The sequence below is a fragment of the Rhipicephalus microplus genome, chromosome 6 (assembly GCF_043290135.1).
Source record: "Rhipicephalus microplus isolate Deutch F79 chromosome 6, USDA_Rmic, whole genome shotgun sequence".
Taxonomy (NCBI): domain Eukaryota; kingdom Metazoa; phylum Arthropoda; class Arachnida; order Ixodida; family Ixodidae; genus Rhipicephalus; species Rhipicephalus microplus.
Genome location: NC_134705.1, coordinates 78,168,212 through 78,188,260, shown reverse-complemented (window position 1 = coordinate 78,188,260; position 20,049 = coordinate 78,168,212). Strand labels below are relative to the sequence as shown.

The following is a 20,049-nucleotide window of genomic DNA, read 5'->3' as shown; positions in this document are numbered from 1 at the left end:
CAGAGGTCTTCAGCACGTCGACTGCCAGCGACCTCGCCTCCAAGGGTCGCTTGCGTTAGTTTTCCCGGCGGGGACGGAGGGATCGTGCGCCTGCATGGCGCTGGGGTGAAGATGAAAAGCGCCGCGGTGACGGTGAGCGCGGCTGCTGTCCAGAAAGTGGTGGCATGCGCTGTTGAGCCAGGTAGTCCTCAATGTCCCGGGGTCGCTGGCCATACCGAGGAGGCGCTGAATATACTGAAAAGCCGCGCAGCCTGAGGCGCCGATATGGACACTGGCGGTACAAATGGTCCGCTTCACCGCAGTGGAAGCACAGAGGTCGGCGATGAGGAGTGCACCAAACATCAGATTTCCGAGGCGAAGCGCGTCTGTCGTCAAGGTAGTGTGCTGGTTGTTCCGCAAGATGTACAGGGCTGGCGTAAACGAGGGGTGGGGGCGTGCGTGTGTTCTCGTAGTACCGTAGAGGCTGTGCCGACTGAAGTGAAACTGTAGGAGGTGCCTGAATAAACAGCGGGGAAGAGGAAGCTGGGTGCTTCAAGGCTGCCACATAGGTCACACGGTGGTTGTCAGCCGGGGCGGGTGTGGCGTTATCCAGACTCACAGGGTCACGAAGGGCATGATGCAGCACGTCCTTGACGATACTTTCAATGGAACTCACCGTAGGTAGTGGCGGTGCGGCAGCCTTTTGCAGCTCCTCGCGTACTATAGAGCGAATAAAGTCGCGCAGACACTCGGCATTGCTCCCAATAGTCGTGAGAACTTGTTCACTTGCCGCTCATACAGGGTGGATCGATGCTGAAGCATCTTTTCCATCGTGACGGCTTCGGACAAAAACTCGGCGACCGTGTTCAGGGGCTCCATACAAGGCCAGCAAAGAGCTGCTCCTTAACTCGCCGCATCAGGTGCCGCAACTTCTTTTCCTCAGTCATACTCGGATCAGCCCGTCGGAACAGGCGCGTAATATCTTCCACATAGGTCAGGACAGTTTCATTGGGAATCTGGATGCGGGCTTGGACCGCTCGCTCCGCTCGTTCATGGCGATCAGCACTTCTGTAAATATCCAACAGCCGGCGGCGGAATTCGGGCCACGATGTCATTTGTTCCTCGTGATTCATGTACGAGGTACGTGCTCCATCCTCTAAATAGAAGTACACACGCCATAGTTTGGCGGCTTCGTTCCATTCGTTCAAAGCAGCCACGCACTGGAAGTCGACCAACCAGTCCTCGACGTCTTCGAGCTCGGTGCCATGAAACGATGTCGGAACCTGTGGACTTTCGAGGGTGTACCGAGTCACCGTGGGGTTTTCCGTACTTGTTAAAGTGGTTTGAACGTACGTGCTCATCATACTGGTGTGAACTGTAGGGTCAGCTTCGGGTGGTAATCCTCTGATTCTGTGGCTTGTCCGATGAACGGGAGTGTTGACTCGCACTGGGCTTGTGGTGCCGCTTCTAAGAGGAGTCTGAAACATCCGTGAGAGGCTACCCAGCACCTCCACCAATTGTCACGTCGCTACTGGGGTGTCGACAAGGTTTATTGACGTCTGAGCAACAGGGCTCTAACCAAGCGCGTCAGTTGGGCTTGTTTATCAGAGCAGGGGCCAATGCGCACTTCTTTCTTTATTGTGGTGTGAGCCTTCGCCGCAATAAGCCGTGTGAGCATTGCAACCATAAGCCGTGGGAACACAACAGGCAGAAGGCTGCGTGTGCTGGTGTCGGCAATGCCTGTCATCTATCGCTTCCGTCAGAGGAGCTCTACAAGGAGTGAACAAGATGTGACAACGAGACTAGACTTGTACACTTCACCATGAATTCACTTAAAAAAATAGAGAAACTTCATGTGTATGTAGAAAAATAAAACATTTCGATGTCTTGCTTTTGCCTTTCGTTGTTGCCGTGACTGCGAAAGCAGTTACACATAGGTGGCTAACTACTTTTTCGCGTGTTCTTTTCTGCGCTATTTGTTGCTCACTGCGCAGAAAAACAGGCGAAAAAAGTATTAGGCATGGCGGAAAATAAACAAAAAACAATGTTTGAAGTGAGAATAAAAAGTTCATCCGATTGAAGTATTTGAGTGGATCAACCGTTCGTCCGGCGAGGTGCAAATGGGAGGAATGATGGTTGCCCGGTAAGGTGTAAACAGGGGGATTAACAGTTGCCCTACACTCTAAAAAATAGCGAGTAAAAGGGTGTCTTTTTGTCCCACAACAATAATTGTCATCTATATTGCATTCCATCCTTGCGCTATCGTCCCGCGCCCTGTACATTCCGGTCACGATAGACATGCCCATTATCAGGGTTGCATTGCATTCTCGATAGGAAAGTGGCAAGCGCCGAGTTTTCAAGAAAGGAAGCGCACACAAGCCTGATGACGATTATTGTTGTGGGACAAAAAGACACCCTTTTTACTCGATATTTTTTAAAGTGTATAAGGTGCAGTAGTGAGGACTAAATGTTAGTCCTTTCAGATGAATTGTGGGACTGATGGTTACTCACTAACGTGTAAATGTAAGAACTAAATGTTAGTTCCTTGAGCTCGTCTGTGGGGACTAACTGTTAGACCCGGTGCAGTTAGTCCTTGAAGGGATAAATGGTTTTGGCAGCCCCCTTAGTGCCCAAAAGGACGAACCACACACCCTTTTAACACCCTTTTGCCTCACACTCTCTAAAAATATCGAGTAAAAAGGGTGGCTTTTTGTCCCACAACAATAATCGTCATCAGGCTTGCGTGCGCTTCTTTTCTTGAAAACTCGGCGCTGGCCACTTTCCTATCGAGAATGCAATGTAACCCTGATAATGGGCATGTCGATCGTGACCGGAATGTACTAGGCGCGGGGGTATAGCGCGAGGATGGAACACAATATAGACGACGATTATTGTTGTGGGACAAAGAGACACCCTTTTTGCTCGCTCTTTTTTTTTAGAGTGTATAGTGTGTAGGAATTACAGTTGTGATATGGTGGCTACCTATGGTATCTATAGTAGTTAACGGTAAAGGTAGGGCCAACAAAGCGATGTGACAGGCAGAGAGCCTGACTTACTGAACGCCGAATTTGGGGTAAGGTCGACTACTTGCGTCATGTTCTTGAACATCAATGCCCTAACAGAGGAAAATAGAACGCGCGCCGTGTCTTTGACCGGCGGCAACTATTCGCCGAGTGGGAAACGCGCAGTTAAATCAAAGCAGCGTCACAAAGATTTTGCTAAGGATGGATGCTGTGAGAGATGGCAACGCTTGGGATAAGGCTGCCACTTGGGGGTGTGTTAAGGCATAGACAAAATTGCAATTATTTTATTGGCAACATGCCTAACGGGACAGACGCTTAGAAACGGCGCGTCGAAGGAACTAATTGCGGATGCCACGGTGATGATGCATTACTGCACTTCAGCAAGAACGTGGTAAGAGGACAGTGGTAAGTGAAGTCAAGTGAAGTTTGATTTTCTTTCATACAAAGGAGATGTAAAAGTTTTATTCCTTGTGTAAAAATAAGATATAAAAGGTTTCTTTTTAGAGCCTACAAAGCCTGTGATCGTGGCGCAGTGAATAGCGTGCCTGGCATGTGTTGTTGTGGACCCAGACGTCAAAATCTTAGCTCTCTTTGCGGGAACTTTTTTTTTCTGACCATGCGCACTTTCTAGGCGTCATTTCCGTGACAAAAATGTGTCACTGAAGTCTTGGTACTTCCCGACATAAAACACTTTCGTGGTAAAAACGTCCGAAGTAGGAAACAACGGGAATGTATAATGTTGTGTGGCAACGGCTTATTTTCCTACTTCATTAAGTTTGTAAAATATATGGCTCAATAACATTCCTGCATTAGTTGCCACAAGAGAGTACAACTTGCTCCAGGCCGTTTTTTCAGCTTTCTCTGCGACTCTACTGCATTTTTCACGCAGGTAGGATGGTTTATTTTTGAATATTCAAGCTGCTTCCAGACTAAAATTATGCAACTCACACGGCCGGCGCAGGCTTTTACCTGAAGGTCTCACACGGCAAAAATCTTAGACACCCCATAAAATGGGACACTTGACCATCACTGGCGGCCCACACACTCCCCGCGGCGGCAGGAAGAAGTGAAGGTAAAATATTTATCACATTATAATGTCACCATAAGACGTAATCGCAGAGTGTGAAATTCGTGACGTCGCCATGACGTCGAAAATCCTGGCATGACGCCATGTGAAGTAACTTGACATGCTGGCGAAGGGTCCCGAAAAACCCGAAACCTGATGATAAGAAAATAGAGGCGGTGCTTCGCAGTGGTGTGAGGCCACAGCTTGTGTTCCCTGCTCCCTGCTACATTGACTGAGGATTAGGAAAAGATGGTTTTTGCCTTGGGGAATGCACTCACAAAAAAAAACTTCCCGTTTTTTTTCTCACATCCAATGCAAACAGGAACGTGTGTAAGCATGGCCAATAAATATTTACGAATATAGAACAAATCAGAAGACAGAACTCACGCAAACCTGTTTATCACTTGCGCAGTAAAAATGAATGGTCTTGGGGAAGAAAACGCGATACAATATCTCAAACTTTCGACTGTGTCATAATTTTTCACGGGAAAATTTGTAGCGATCTTTGCCTCAAAGTTGTCAGTACTGTTCTTCATTGCAACCTTCACATATCATAACAACTTGAAGGAGTCCTGAAACATTTTTTTTCGAGTAACCAGTGAATGAATTCACGGGAAAAGCTCATTGCCTCATGAACTCAAGTGAGTGAGTGAGTAAAAAATCACAATATATTCACAAAGTGAATGGTGAATGGGGAGGGGGGGCGAAGCGCTGGAGGGTTTCATCACTAAACCGTAAACCACCCACATTTATCGCCCACTACATCATCAAACACGTGACAAACACTGTATAAATTCATAAAAGAAATTTTATTATTCGTATGTGGTAGCTATGCGGTGCTTCTGTTAATCCTTCATTATACCGGCTTTATGATCGGTGAAGTGGTGAATCGGTGATGGGGTGCAGTGGAATATTTGCAAGGACGAAGTAGTGGGCAGTTTGCAAAGGTGGAACTATAGGCGGTCACGTACAAACAAGGAATGAACACAGAAGGACAATCTATGGCTCTTTAACGCGTACGTGGAAACAAGTACGCGACCATATTGCATTTGATATTGACAACTTCTAAACAGTATTTGCTTTATGGATGTTGAAGTCGTGGATCGGTAATGGGGTGTACTGAGATGGTTGCAAGGACGGAGTAGTGGGAAGTTGGCAAAGGTGGAACGCTGTCGCAAGCGCTAGCATACATACATACATACATACATACATACATACACACACACACATACATACATACATACATACATACATACATACATACATACATACATACATACATACATACATACATACATACATACATACACAACGATTGGACAGACCCACGTCTTTATGACAGCGTCCAGCGGTATTTAACGGGGTGCGACTACAAGCATCCCAGCCTAGGTTAAGGACTCGAGTCCTTGGATGCGGGCGACTTTCTGGGCGGGCCGGACTGCCCACAGTTGATGGGCGAGCTTGCAGTGGAGCAGAGCCGCCTCCCATCGCGCCTCGCCGTTAGAGACTGCCATGTCTATCCGGTTCATAGGGGACTGCTGCACGCTCCCGGTGCAATCCCACAGCATCGCTTTTGCTCCGCACACTTTACAGCCGTCGGAAGCACAAATGTCTGGGTAACAGAAGCGTAGAATCACTGGTTTTGGAAACGTGTGAGTCTGTAATTGTCTAAAGGCAACCTCCTGTTTCTTGTTTAGTTTTTCGTTTGGTGGTGGATGTTTACATCTGTTCAGTCTGTAGTGCTGAGTGATGTCTCTAAAAGTGGTCATGCGATCCCCCCACATTCACTTCCACATTGTTCTGTATGTCTGCGAAACATCGGGGCTACTGGGAGGCGCCACAGCTCGGAGTGCAAGACCACGAGCTGTGGCGTGGGCATTCGCGTTGCCCGTGAGTGGAGGATCTGTGTGGGCGGTTGTCCATACAAAAAAACTATCGTTCTTGTGGCGAAATTGCCTTCGTGAATTTCGAGAGTGCATGCTGCCTCGCGGGAAATCCGGCCGCTAGCGTAGTTGCGTATGACCACCTGCGAGTCACCTATCATCACTATGGCGTCCATGGTAGCTATTGCCAGGGCTAAAGCCGCTTCTTCGGCCAACTCCGTTTCTTCCGTGAGTATTGTAGCACTCGTGATGCAAGTTCCTGCGTGATTCATGCGCAGAGCTGCCGAGCGGATGCGCACACCTGTCAATAGTGATAAGTGGACGGTATGTACTGCACTATCATGAAAGCTTGCCGCTGTTCGGGCTTCATTTGACGCTGATAGTACAAACACAACGCCGACAAAATTTTAAGAAATTTCAAATTTAAAGCCACGACTTGTCCACGCCTGCGCGCGCGATCACACTGAATAAGCCGCGAATTGGAAGAAAAGAAAGTGCTCAAGATCACGAGGTGATCGTTACGTTTGCCCCTGCAATTCTTCCCTGCTTAGCTTCCAGCCTATTCGCCGGGACGAGAGAACAGAGAATGCAATTGCAGCATGCGACAAATCTTAATAGCTTGCACTGAACGAATTGTTAAAAATTTTGTGGCGTTGAATTCGCGAGCCAATAAGCTCTTCCAGTGAATTCATTCTGTGGTTACTTGGAAAAGTGTTTCAAGGTCCATTTAAGGTATGTTCTGGTATCTCGGCAACAGCAGACTTCAGTGGCCAAGCTGCCCATCACCTCCGCCATCCATGCCCGAACGCAGCTGTCATGGGCATTGATAGAGAAACAAAATAAAAACAGGGTACGCGAGGGATTTGAAGCAAAGTTTTCTCCGTGGCAAGCCAGCGCTCTACGAATATTTGTTATATGGTGACTCTAAACACGCTTAATGTATGATGTAAAATTGCATAAACAGATGGTGTAGTACGGTGCAGGAGAGAGCAAAATTATAGCAGGTGTATAAACCATGAGTTGGGTAGCGAGTAGGGGGTTTGTTGTGCTAATGAACGATTTATTTGGGAATAGTCATGGCTAAGCGATGACATTCGTACACATTACCACTGTTAGTTGTCACTTTTATTCGTAAAGTACAATATAAAGTACTCACAAAAAAAAGTGCAGACACTGATACGAACGTGATGTCTTCTTTTATGCGACAGATTGAAATCGTTTGTATATTCCCTGTGGCAAAAATACAATGGTGGCACTAAAAACAAAACTTTTGTTTGCCTAACACACAACTGCTCTGAATAAATCTTGTGTAAACAAAGTTGTCAGGGTTTTCAATCGAGCCTTTCTCGCTAATTTTTTTGTACAACCGCAAGATGCAAGAGACGGTACTTCATCATATACCCAAACCAGCGTTTTTGTCCAGCTCACGATATTACTTTGCAGCATGTGAGCTGCGCAGGCGTCACACCATGCAGGCAAAGCCATGATTTTAGGTGACAGTTCTAGAGTTCAATAGGAATCATTGACGCATTAGATCTACAACCGAATTTTGTGAAAAATGCCCAATAGGCCTCCCAACCTCGGCAAGGGGGCACTGAGCCGTGTGCACTTCGCTGCCTTTCTAGCAAAAGCCGGTCACTCGATACCCCGCTCCCGCCTTGTGCTTGTGCTATCGCAGCACGTTCACGCGCTGTTATCTGGTCACCCTCCACGTGCAGCGTCACCTGTGACTTGCTCCAAAGATATAAAAACATTTAGAAGATATAAAAAATTAAAAAAAAGTTTTCATGGTGTGAATCATATCAGAACCAAGAGCAATTCATTGGCAACCTTTGCGGGAGCAAGCAAGTCAAACACGATCTCTTTAAGCGAGTGCTATATGAATGTCAAAGGTGAACAGCTGCCTTTCTATGACGTTGAAAGTGAGTTGACGGCATGAATTCTATATGTATGTTAGTGGTAAAGTGCGCATTAGCTGCGGCATTCATGTATTTTCGGAGCTGTCGGCACACTACCACCACGCTTTCGCGTGCGTTTGTATATACGTTTGGACTTCGATTGCTTCAAGGCCAAGTTTGTCATGCGTCTTTCAATTAATTAGGTGGTCAGTGTGAAGAGACTAAACTTGCGTCTCCCCAGTTCAGTCCCTGGCACCATTTTTATCCGGTGTGTTCAGTTTCGCAAGAGTTTCACTTTTGCCGAGGTTTTCACCGGATGTTAAGAAGGTCGTATCGCAAGTTCAATGACACTTTGGATTTCACGCCGCTCCTTCGAAAGTATAAAGATGCGCACAAAAACGTATTTTGTATTTTATATTCACTCGACTATGCATGTTTCTTGCTGCACATTTTTCATTTCAGATAATATCCACGTCTGATTACGCAGCGTGTTCACTGATTCGAATGTCGATTTGGTTTTTCTGACACCTTGCTTGGTCGTCGTCATATCACACAATAATTTATGTGTGGGTTAAACATCCGGAAACAACCGTATGATTATGAAAGACGCCGTAGTGGAGGGCCCCGGAAATTTCGACCACCTGGGGTGCTTTAACGTGCACCAAAATCTGAGCACACGGGCCTACAACATTTCCGCCTGCATCGGAAATGCAGCTGTCACAGCAGAGATTCGATCCCGCGGCGTCATATCGCACAATACTCACTAAGATCAGGGATGTCTTTGGTTACACCGAGATTTGCCCCCAACGACCACGTCAAATTTCGCGCAACCATCGAAAATTTTAAAACTGCATCGACTCTTTTTTCAACTCGTTTTCATAGCTGCAGCTGTATATCGCCCGCAGCTGAGGCGCATGTAAGAAAATACTAGTTTACGTGCCACAACCATCATACCATTAGAAGGGACGCCGTGGTTTGAGACTACAGATTGACTTCGGCTACCTCAGGTTTTTCTTTTATTACGTGCACCTAAATATATTTAAAGTGTACGGCACGACGACAACAGACAGGAGGTGCACACACACTGAGTGCCACTCCTGTTTACATTGAGCGTCATACCACCGCACGCTGGAAATATGCAACACCAACAAGCCCTGTCTATCATTCTCGCACCAAAATCTGGGCGCACTGCTATACTGCGTTTCGCTCCCGTGGAAATGCTGCTGGCGTATGCGGGCATCGAACTCGTCAGTTCGATCCTAGCATCGGAACACCTCATCATGCTAACTTATCGGTGGGTGTTGCCTGTAGACTTGTACGTATAAATGCTCAGCGCTAACCCACAGCACAAACCTGTTTACGCTCAGCGGCGATGAGAAGTTTAAAACCGTCAGCTGAATAAAACACTTGCAGGGCTTACAGTACGGTAATATTGCGATAGCAATCGTATGAACCCTCTCAGGCTGGATTTAGCCGCCGGCGCCAAGCACCGTATATGTATGTTTACGCATCTATATATATGAAAACACAAGAAAACAGAAAATCAAGAAAAGATACTCAGGCGCGTGGAATCGAACGTGGGACCTCCTGCATCGTGAACGCGAAGCGTTTACCACTTAGCCACCGAATGCTTTTTTTTGTTTTATTGCCTGTTTATAGGCACGTACATCAAACCACAAGCACAACAAAAAACAAGCAGTAACAGCCCGACACAAACTGAAATTCCCTAAGTGCTGCTATGAGCTCTATACCCTTGAAAACCACTCGGGTATAATCTCCCGAGTTTGTCTGCAGTTCTACAAACTTGGCCATACATTCACGGAAACTAATACACCGAAGGGTCCCTCCATCAACGTTCAAACGACAAGCTATTTATTTTTACCAACCACTATTGGCGGCCATCTCGAGGGGGGAGCTGAAACTATCGTGGTTTCAGCATTATGAGCAAGATGGCGCAAAGAGCGCGCGGCGGCTCTCATCTTTCACGCGTACTTTGGCGCGCGGGGAGTAGACGCTCTCTCGCGCGTCCTTATCTCCCGGTGGGAAAGATCATACGTGTTGGCTGGCGTTGGGTTCGCACTGGAACAATTATGTTGTAGTTACGGGGCGCACTGAGGTCACTGCAATCGTTGCACAGCCTCCGTTTGCGAAAAGGGTGCGCTTTTCAGATACAATGAAGTAACAACTGACACGCTTCGTCACGTTCATCTGTACCTGTGAGTACGTTTCGTGCGTCATTTGTGCGGGAGAAAGGCGGGGCACGTTTCAATGTCCTTGCCATTTTGCGTGTGACGTTCCAATTTGTCGACATTGCGTTCATTTATTCGTCTTTGTGGTAAAGCTGTGACTTTTTAAAATGTATTAGGCTGGCAATCTCCGCCACTTTCGCAGTATGACTAGTTTTCTCGGAAAGCCAGGGCCCAATCGTGAAATGTACAGCAGTTGTCTATTTGCTGTAGTTGAATTCAGTTCACAAACACGCTTTCTTTGAGTATGAGTCCGCCCATTGCCTTTCTTTCAGTTAATCAGTAGTTTGTAGTACTGTGCACGACAAAAAAATTCAAACCTGGAGTATTGGTGAGCTGCCATGACACACATTTGATGTCTTTGCTTCTCGCACTGCTTGCATTGGAAACGGTAGAATTCGACGGGCTGTTTTCAGGTCTTCTGGTTAAACTGTTGTAGCAGCTCACAATGCAGAAGTAGTGTGTGCCTGCTTTCCGAAATGATGAAGGAGGACTGCGCACAGCGTGCAAAATGCGAGATAAGCGCCCCAAAGAACACGTTTTTTTGTGCGCGCAATGAGAAAACCCAGCATGTCCGAGCGACCGGAGCCTTGTCCTCTTTCCGCTTGGGCGGTGAACGGCGCTGCGCAATCTTGAGCCTGTCTTCCCTATACACTACGATTTATTCAACTTAAGAAACAAAAACTAGAGTGCTACAATGGTGAACTGTCGCTTAACGATAACACGAAGCCCTGAAAGCACAAAAAAATGTAAGTGTGGAAAGAATGTGTGCAAAAGTTGACTTTAAGTGATCGTTTTTTTTCGTAGCTGTATTTCCAGCATTTCGTAATGTTGTAATGGCACTCACGTGGCCAGAATATTTTTCGCAGCTTGGATTATTTCGTGAAAGTACCATAAAACTCATAAATTTGTGTTCGTAATTTTGTAATAATTTATTAAAAGACTATTTTTTACAGTTGCCATGGTTGGAAGAGTTGGAATGCATTGAACCAAAGAGAAGCGTATTCTTTGAATTGTGAAAACAAAAGGCTTTTGGAACGTTCCATGCTGCACCTCGAGCGCTGGAATGATTTGCGCTAATTCAACACCCTCAGGGTGTTGCTAAGAATTCTTTTTCCACGCAAACAGGCGAGTTGAGACAAGAGTGTCTCTTTTATACATCCAAGAAAGCTTTCTCTAACCACTCACGGTTATGTTTTTCAAACGAATAATAGGAATTGAAGCCTATAATTTGCTACTCTTGTTTATCTATTTGTTTGTTTTTTACAGATAACCAAAGGCGCAAGAGAAGAATCGAAACCTATACGGATTATTTACTTCGTAAGTGCGGGTTCTAATATTTTCGCAATAGAAATCAGCCATATATAATAGAAAGGCAATTCGGAAGTTAGCGGGTATCAAGAATAGCGCGTAAAGTCGGCGCTGAATGAACTTTACAGAAAGGAAAGCGCAATGCAATCATTTTATTTCGAACACTTTCCAGATAGGACACAAGAAACAACGTCATCGTAAGCTTCCTGTAACTGCATTTCTTAAGACGTTCTGCCATGTATTTTGAAGGCCTGCTTTGGAGATCAATTATCACGTCTAGGCTCTAAAGATTCTATAGCCGTGAGACGTGTATGTCACGCGCATCATACTAGAAAGTCCCAGAAAATAAAGAAAACATATGGAACAAACCTTAAAGACGCTAAATTGAAACTAAAAAGCTACCGAAGTACCACTCTCGCGTGACATATAGAGAAAGAGAGGGGGAACTAAGTTGTAGCAGAAGGCATAGCAACGGGATAAGCAGGAGGTGAAGAAAATTTCTGAAAGCCATCAGAAGCAGATTATAAACGGAAACGTGACCACGCCGCACGATCAGGTCGCAAAAAGATGATTGATTTTTCCGCTATAAGCACGAAGATCGCATGAAAATAGCACGTCTCTGCATGCCCAAGGTCAGTTAAATGATTACACAAGAACATTATGTGACATATTCTACATTATAAAATTGTTTTTGGCGCCTACAGCGCTTTTGACGTGTATGTATCCACGTTGACGCCAGATGGCATATCTCTATATAGACGATCATAGGCGTGCTCATGAAGAAGGGGGAATGGGCTTGCAAGAAGGAGGGGGAGCAGTTTACTTTGTGGGTGCCATCGCATTCAAAGCAGTACATGTGGGAACCTGAATGCGTTGAAGGCGATAGGCATCACACGCTAATATGGTGGGAATCGTGTCGTCACCGAATCGCCTCACCGTGAAATCCGCATTTCACCCATGGCCTACGCTGAGCTCACAATATTGCAGCGCTCCTTGTCGGCAATAGTACTGTCACCATCTTGCAGCGGAGATATAGAGTAAAAAAGATGCCGCTGCATTGAATGGCAAAAACCAGCTGTTTTATTTGATGGCCCACGCGCTCGCTTTGTCGTGCCTACGTCCACTTGATCTTCGTCGCTGCGTCGGCACGGAAACACGTGACAGGGCCCTCATCATGTAGATGGAATTGGAGTAAAAAATGTGTCGGCTTGACAGTACTGAGATAGGGAAAGCAGAGGGGCCATTGTGTGCTGAATTTTCTGCCGGAGGCCGGGGCTGCTAGTGGCGCAGAGGGCGCATTACTATAATTAATAGTCAGTGCGTTCGAGAAGTAAAGATCCATGTAACCGTCATACGTGTTTCGTTGTGCACTTAAAGGCGTCCGCTAATAGATGGTTCGTTTCTTAACACCGGCTGGCGGTCTGTGAGATCTGTGGTCTGGACGAAAACGACATGTTGTTCACGCTTCTATTTCAGTCGCATGCTTCTTCCAACGCGAGCAAGAACCGCAGTGACAGAGATGCGTCGGTGCAAGCAGTGTCTTAGCTGGCGTCTTGCACTGACGATTATGAGAATTAAAGCGTGGCAGCGTCTACGGTGGGACTGGGACTGGAAACAGAGTGGGAGCGCAACAGACATGATTCAGGAGTCGGCACCTTTTGCCTGGAGCGCGCAGGCTGTAAGCGCTTAGAATACTCGAGTTGCACGGCGGCGTCCGTGGATACAGCTGTTCACGAAAAGGAATCCGTAGCTTCTGTGAGTTCTTGAACCGCAGCTGGTGTATGCACATCACATGCAGGTGCAACTTCCTTGAGTTGTGCGGGTAGATGGACGCGGGTGGCGGCAATAACAGGTGTAGTAGGCAGTGCTGTTGACCTAAGACGACTGTCATTCGTGGCACGTGAAGTGCACAGCATCGTCTCGGAAGTGGCGTTGAAAGCAATGTACCTACGAATCGGTTGATGCTGGATGGTTGAAACCAGGTGGAATCGGACTTGACCTGCCTTGTTGGGGTGTGGGGTCGCGATCACCCGAGGTTCGAAATTAAAGTTTAGCGCGGCAGGGAGCACATCACGTGGCACTCCCAGTTGCGGTAGGGCTCGTACTGAACCTCGTAGTCGGTCGTATGCGTGCTTCCCAGGAGGAAGTACAACGCACCACAGAGCGGGGCGAAAAATGGCTACCGTGATGGCGTACATGTCCTGCTGCGAGACGATGTTACGCAAGTAAAAACCTGCCTCCATTTTGAGAAGTCACATGGCTGGGCTTCTTGGCCAGACTCCGGCAAATTCAAATGGCAAGTGGACGCAGTTTGCCATCGTTTTATATGGTATTCGTTTCATGGTGACAGGTGGTCCAGAGGTTTGTTGGCTCGGAAGAAATATTCGGTGGAATTTTCTAGAATAGCGTTCCATGGGCCAGAGTCACCACCTTAGCAGAGAAGTAGAGGAACAAGGATGCTGTTATATCGAACACTAAAACCAACTGTTTTATTCGATAGCATGCAACGTTATGAAACTTCACCGTGAACAGAATGTGATACCAGCACTGTGGAACTATAGCCTGGTGAGAGCGAGAAGCTTTGTTAGTTACAAGGTGGAACTGCAAATTGTCTTACTCATGTGGCGCAAGCTCCCTGGGGGCACGCATTGCATGTATCGTCCTCAACCATGAGGTCTTCTGTGCTACTCTCGCGTCAGCAATTTGTTTTTGTTTCTAAGTTTTGTTTGCTGTTTGCTCGTGAGAAATTTGCTTTCGTCAGATCTCTGACGGAAATAATATCCTTCACATCTTGGTCTACCTGATGGTACATACACCTACACGTTAAAAGGTTTTACAGCAATACTGGTTTACTGTACGGTTACATTTTTCATTATATTTACCTGGTTCACCTGTTTACCACAAGCATCGAGTTGTGAAATGACGGCTCGCAATCGCACAGGCATCCATTGTTTCAGCCGCCAGGCTGTCAGACGCTGTGTGCAAAAGCGCATGCATACTTCCGACAACAAAGTGATAGTTCTATTTTTTATATATTTTTTATGATTAGTGTTTATGACTTTAGTTGATTATCGTAACCACACATATCAGTGGGTACGTTGGATAATGTCATCATCATTGAGAGACAGACCAGGCAAGCACATATATGACTACAGACATTAGGCTCACCGAAAATAGTGTCTTGGCCAACCCACTTGCAACACTTACTAGCGAAAAAAAAAACACTAATGCGCGGTGCGCCTAGTTATCTATAGAGGAGAATGTCAGCTGAGGCGAGCAAGAAATTTCACATGCAAAGTTTGTCTACGGCTAGGAAGTAGTGCAAGAAAACGCGGGTTAGCGAAATCAATCATATCAATGATCGGTCAGCGTTATCACAGGGCTAGCGAATATCGAAGGTGAATAAATGCAAGTATTTTGAAGTACGAGTAACTGAGGATGATGCGCGCAAGTACAAGAAAAATGCACGCCAACAAGAAAAGAAAGACTCCTGTGCTGAAGCAGAAAATGTAATAGGATACGATAGATTCGAGGTGCTGCCGGGTTTGTAGACAAGAGAACTGGCCCTAAGGCTCATATTTACGAACACAGTGGTGTCCGTGAAATCAGAGGTGCGCTCAAGACTGAACGTGAATCAAAATACTGTTGATTGCTTCGCGGTGAATTGCGCTTGTAAAGACCATAAATAAGGCTGTGAATGACGATATGGGCAGGGAAAGTTTTGAGGTAAGAAAACATAGGACCAAATCAGCCTTCAAGATATGCGAGAGGCAAATGATGACGAAGGACAGTTGGTAGCAGAGAATGCATCCCGCTACTTACACAAGAAAAGCCTGAACTCAGTTGGAAGAATAAAATTCACGAGACTCACTTAGGATGCATACGGCTGGAGATGTGTGTTACGGCAACGAACTGCGTTCAGTAAAAGTATACGAGAGGACTACATGATGTATTTGATAGTGGAGACATAAGGAAACATAGCTCTGTGTCACTAACACGAGCAATAAACATAAACTATAAGCAAGGAATTATATATTATTGAGAAATAAGCGGTTCATTTTCTCAATGCATGTCCAGTTGCCTTGAAACGCACTGTTAAATAGCAAGATTCAGTAAAGCTAAATAGATATGCATGCCGGGCGGCCACTCAAGAACAACAGAGAATGTTTCAAAAGTGTGATTAAACACTTTAGTAAGTTCTCACTGGATAGACATAGCTTTAAAATTTATTATCTCGCGTATCGATTGCGTGAAACGTTTTCGTATCCTTCAAGAACAAACTGAGTAACCGCGGTTAGCCACGCGCCTTGCCGCCTTTCTCCTCTCCTCGCAATGAGCGTGTTAGAAGCTGCACAGACAGAAATGTCATCGCTAAATCGGCGATCTATCATGACCAACGGCACGTGCGCTGACAAGTGGTCACTCGCTCCCGTTTAAATTCATGTGGGCGAGTGTGGTTCGCTGAGTAATGTTATGAGACAATCGAGCGTGGTGCCTGCACGTAGCAGCATCCTCCAGCAAGAAGCAAATCTGAACTAAGCGTCATGCTTGTAAGATTTTTAGGTGTAAGATTTTACTCAGATTATCGTAGAAGTGTTTGGATTCGGCGAGATGTTTTTATCTCCAAATCCTACGGATAGTTCTTCCTAATTTTAGCTCACTATGAGCCTATCCTTGAGTGTCTACGTTTGAGTACTAGTTTACAGGATGCCTTGTTAGAACGAACAATGCAAATGTCGTCAGGTACGCGAAAGATGCAAGTGGAGGTAGTGGCCTGTTGGCGGGAAAGCTAGATAAAAAAAAAACACGTAGAGGAATAACTAGGGCCTCTTACATATACGGTCGCTGTGCTGATACCACCACGAAAGACGCGCGTAAGCAATTGTTACGTTTGGCCAAAATTAGGATACGGGTTGTGGATACTTTTTCTACAAGGCCTTTCCTAGAGATTGCGTCAAGGTGCTTGTTGCTTTTACTTTCAGGTTTAACCGGACCTGTTTGTGAACGGCTACCCTTCAGAGGTCGTTGCGAGTATGCTATCGAAAGGTTCTACTATAACCCCGCAAGAAAATCGTGCCGTACGTTTACCTGGAGTGGCTGTGGCACCAACCTGAACAACTTCAAGACCGAAAAAGCTTGCATGGAGGCTTGCGGGCCACGCAAGCCACCAACTCGAAAGCCCATAATGTAGTAATCAATACAAGGCAGAAAATATACAATATACACTTTACTTAGCGCCCCGCCGCGGTGGTCTAGTGGCTAAGGTACTCGGCTGCTGACCCGCAGGTCGCGGGTTCAAATCCCGGCTGTGGCGGCTGCATTTCCGATGGAGGCGGAAATGTCGTAGGCCCGTGTGCTCAGATTTGGGTGCACGTTAAAGAACACCAGGTGGTCTAAATTTCCGGAGCCCTCCACTACGGCGTCTCTCATAATCATATGGTGGTTTTGGGACGTTAAACCCCACAAATTGAATCGAACTTTACTTAGCGCTGTATCACGGCAGAGCTGTTATGCTTTTTGTTATGCCGAGTGGTATCAAAAGAAAACAGTCCTTACCTGCGAAATAATATGAGGCTAATTGATACGTTTCATGTTAAGGCCGGGCTAATAAAAGCATCACGATGAAGACGACGCTAATTATGAGGAAACCATAAAAGAACTATTGAAGTAACGCCAAGCATTCAGGGCTTTTCTAATTAGGTGTGTGCTACCTAAGGCCTTATTAATTAGGCGGGACCGAGTTAAAGCTGTAACAATTAAGACCAAAAGCGTTTCAGAAGCGGCGCTCACGCAACGTACGCAGACTTTTCACGCTTGCGTACGTGAAGACCATACGTACTTGAAACTACAACTGCCTACTACCTCGTAACGCACGGTGAATCTGCAAAGATGGAGCGTCGAAATGGAAATTACCAGCATGGTGGCAAGCACGGGACGAACGCGCTGCTGGCTTTTCTTGCTGTACGTCCTGACGTCCGCTTATATCATTCATAGCTGCACGAGTGATCTTGTGCGAACTTAACAAGCTGAAAATGCCCACACCGAAACGAAGCTGGTCCATTATTATGTTATATGAACGAATATAATTCGGCGTGCAGCTTCAAGAAAAATCTGCCTAATGATTTATAACTTGTGAAGAGAAGCTTGCTTGGCGATTCAGTTTAGCATCTATTAGAATTTACCACAAAAGAGCAGAGATGAAGAAATAACCACAAGATCATAGCGTCAACTATCAGATGAATTTTATTGAAAAAACATTTACATGTGTAGCAGGGCAAATATTAGCATGGTCGCGATACAAACGAAAAATAAGAATAGACTTAATGGCTGGCGCTCAGGTATTCTATTCCAGTGAGATGCAGCGTCATGAAGGACCTCGCAACAAAAGTCTCGCCAGATCTATTGATAAAAATACGCTTCCTCAGTTTCTCAAGGAACTTTCTCTTTTAGTGTTTAAAGTATCCTGCATTTTCCTCTTATTAGTGAATAGCTTTTAATGATACCAAAATCACCACTGGTTTTCACGAGAAGAGGCCTGGCAGGCGAGGAAACGCGCTATAATAGAAAATGTGGGTATCGGCGCCACATTGTATATTTCGCGCCATCCAACATGACTTTATGCACTTTGACTGCATCTCTTGGGTAATACACCACCACTGATGAGTATTATATGAAGCACATTGTCCTCTGACGGGACCATAGACTTAACATAGCAAGTTTTCGAAAATTAAGTCGAATCAACGTCATCAAATTATGAAAAATACACTTTCAAAACCGTGACGTCAGGTTTCATCATATCGACTTGAAAGTTTCCTGCTATTGAGAGCCATATGAACGGTAAATCAAGTAATTGTTCCAAGCCAAGGGTACATTTTTCAAGTATGAATGTATTTTAGAATGTTTAGAAGAACTTAGAACCTCAATATTGTCAGCCATGTAGATGACGTGAAAATTTCATGTACGTGACATGAAACTTCTGTAAATGACATGAAAACTTGAACTTCGAAGTTTTTACGTCATCTACACAGGCGGTCCGTAAGCATGGCACCCAAGAGAGGCCCATGCTGTGGTAGTTTCATTGAAAAAAAAGCACGTACATCCGGGCCCTTGGTTTCAAGGGTGTTCGTGAGACTCTCGTAGTATACCCACACAGTCTATTGTTGTACAGCAAGCACTGCTCATTGATTATCATCTCACATAATTCGCGTCATTTGCATGATTTGAACAATGACATATTCTACGCACCTCTAGTACGAACGTTAGGCACTTTTTTAGCCACCTCATACACGACTGATGATATCCCATACCTTGGCCTGGCACCCTTTCGCCACCACTGGCCCTTGTGCCATATACACCATATCAATCAACTACACCTGATACTTAAAAGTCTAGTTTATCCACATTCCGACTCATTGTTTTATTTTAGCGTTTATTTATTACGCATCAAACTGCTCAATGTTAAAAATGACACAGGAACAGAAGTAAGGCGAGGTAAGTTCGTCAAACAGGCAGCTGTCCACCTTTGTGAAACAATGCAAGGTTTCGGTGCTTGGTACCAATCTTCAAGCCTGAAAAATCACCGCTTGACCTCACATTACGACCTCTTGCGCCGTCCAGCTGTGTTGGAAAAGTAATAAAAAGAATAGTCCTCACGCGCCTCGAGTATACCTTGAGCGCTACAATATATATCCAAAGGCTATGGCTGGTTTTCGAAGAGGCTGTTCTTCTATAGGCAATGTCATCGACCTTGTCACCTGTGTCCAACAACAGAAGTCCCTCAAGCGCATATTTGTTGCTATGTTCCTCGACGTGAAAAGGGCATACGACCACATAATGCACGACGTTATTCGATGCCTTAGCAACTATTTTAATGGATGGAGAAATGTTTAAATGAATTTTAAGCTACTTATTGAAGAGATCCTTCTTCATGCACACTGCAAAAGGCCGCACCACAGACAATTAAACATCTCGTGGCATCCCACAGGTTGGGGTTCTCAGCCTTTGTTCAACTTTGTTTAACCTCACGATTGTTGGACTTGCCTGAGTTGTACCACAGTCAACCTTTCTGTGTACGCCAATGACATCTGCATCTGGGCTTCAGAAGTGACGCCACCCCAGGTCCGGACAAAGCTCGAAAAAGCAGCGACAACAACGTCAAAGTATCTCGGGGCACAGGGGCCGAGAATTTGCCTCGAGAAATTCGCCTTAGTTCTTCACTCGCAAGGCGATATTCTGGTATCCCGTTTCCATAAAGTATGCCGAAATTTTGTATACGAGATGTAAACGATTTCTGGACACCATTTTTGGCAGAGATATTTTGTGGAGTGCTCACATCGCGCACTTGAAGAAGAGACTCAGCTCTATCACCCATGTAAGACGGTAAGTCGGGCCAGTTGGTTAGGATCCATCGTGAACTTTCTTACAGCGCAACACCAGAAAAAATACAGGACAGCGAAGGAGTAGAACAGAAAGAAACGACGGCGCTGCCTCGGGCTTGCCTGGCAGCTATGATTGCCGTGTGCGTGTGCCAGCGCCGTCTTTTCTTTCTGTTCTACTCCTTTGCTGTCCTGTATTTTTTCTGGTGTTGCGCTGTAAGAAAGTTCACGATGGATCCTATCACCCATGTGATGAAATTTCTCGCCG

The 20,049-nt window shown here is 45.8% G+C and overlaps 1 protein-coding gene across 4 annotated transcripts in view; it reads left to right on the top strand.

Annotated features, from left to right (window-relative positions):
* LOC119167581 (actinia tenebrosa protease inhibitors) overlaps positions 1–20,049 on the top strand; it is a 139,442-nt gene that overhangs the window by 10,198 nt on the left and 109,195 nt on the right. For 2 of the 4 annotated variants that reach the window (XM_075866093.1, XM_075866091.1), the window contains exon 3: positions 11,365–11,415. The exons of 1 other annotated variant lie outside the window; for it this stretch is intronic. In XM_075866093.1, the coding sequence (XP_075722208.1) occupies positions 11,365–11,415 (51 nt within the window). Of the gene's footprint in view, positions 1–11,078; positions 11,224–11,364; positions 11,416–20,049 lie in introns of those variants that run through there. One more of the 4 variants, XM_075866095.1, reaches the window with a different exon arrangement.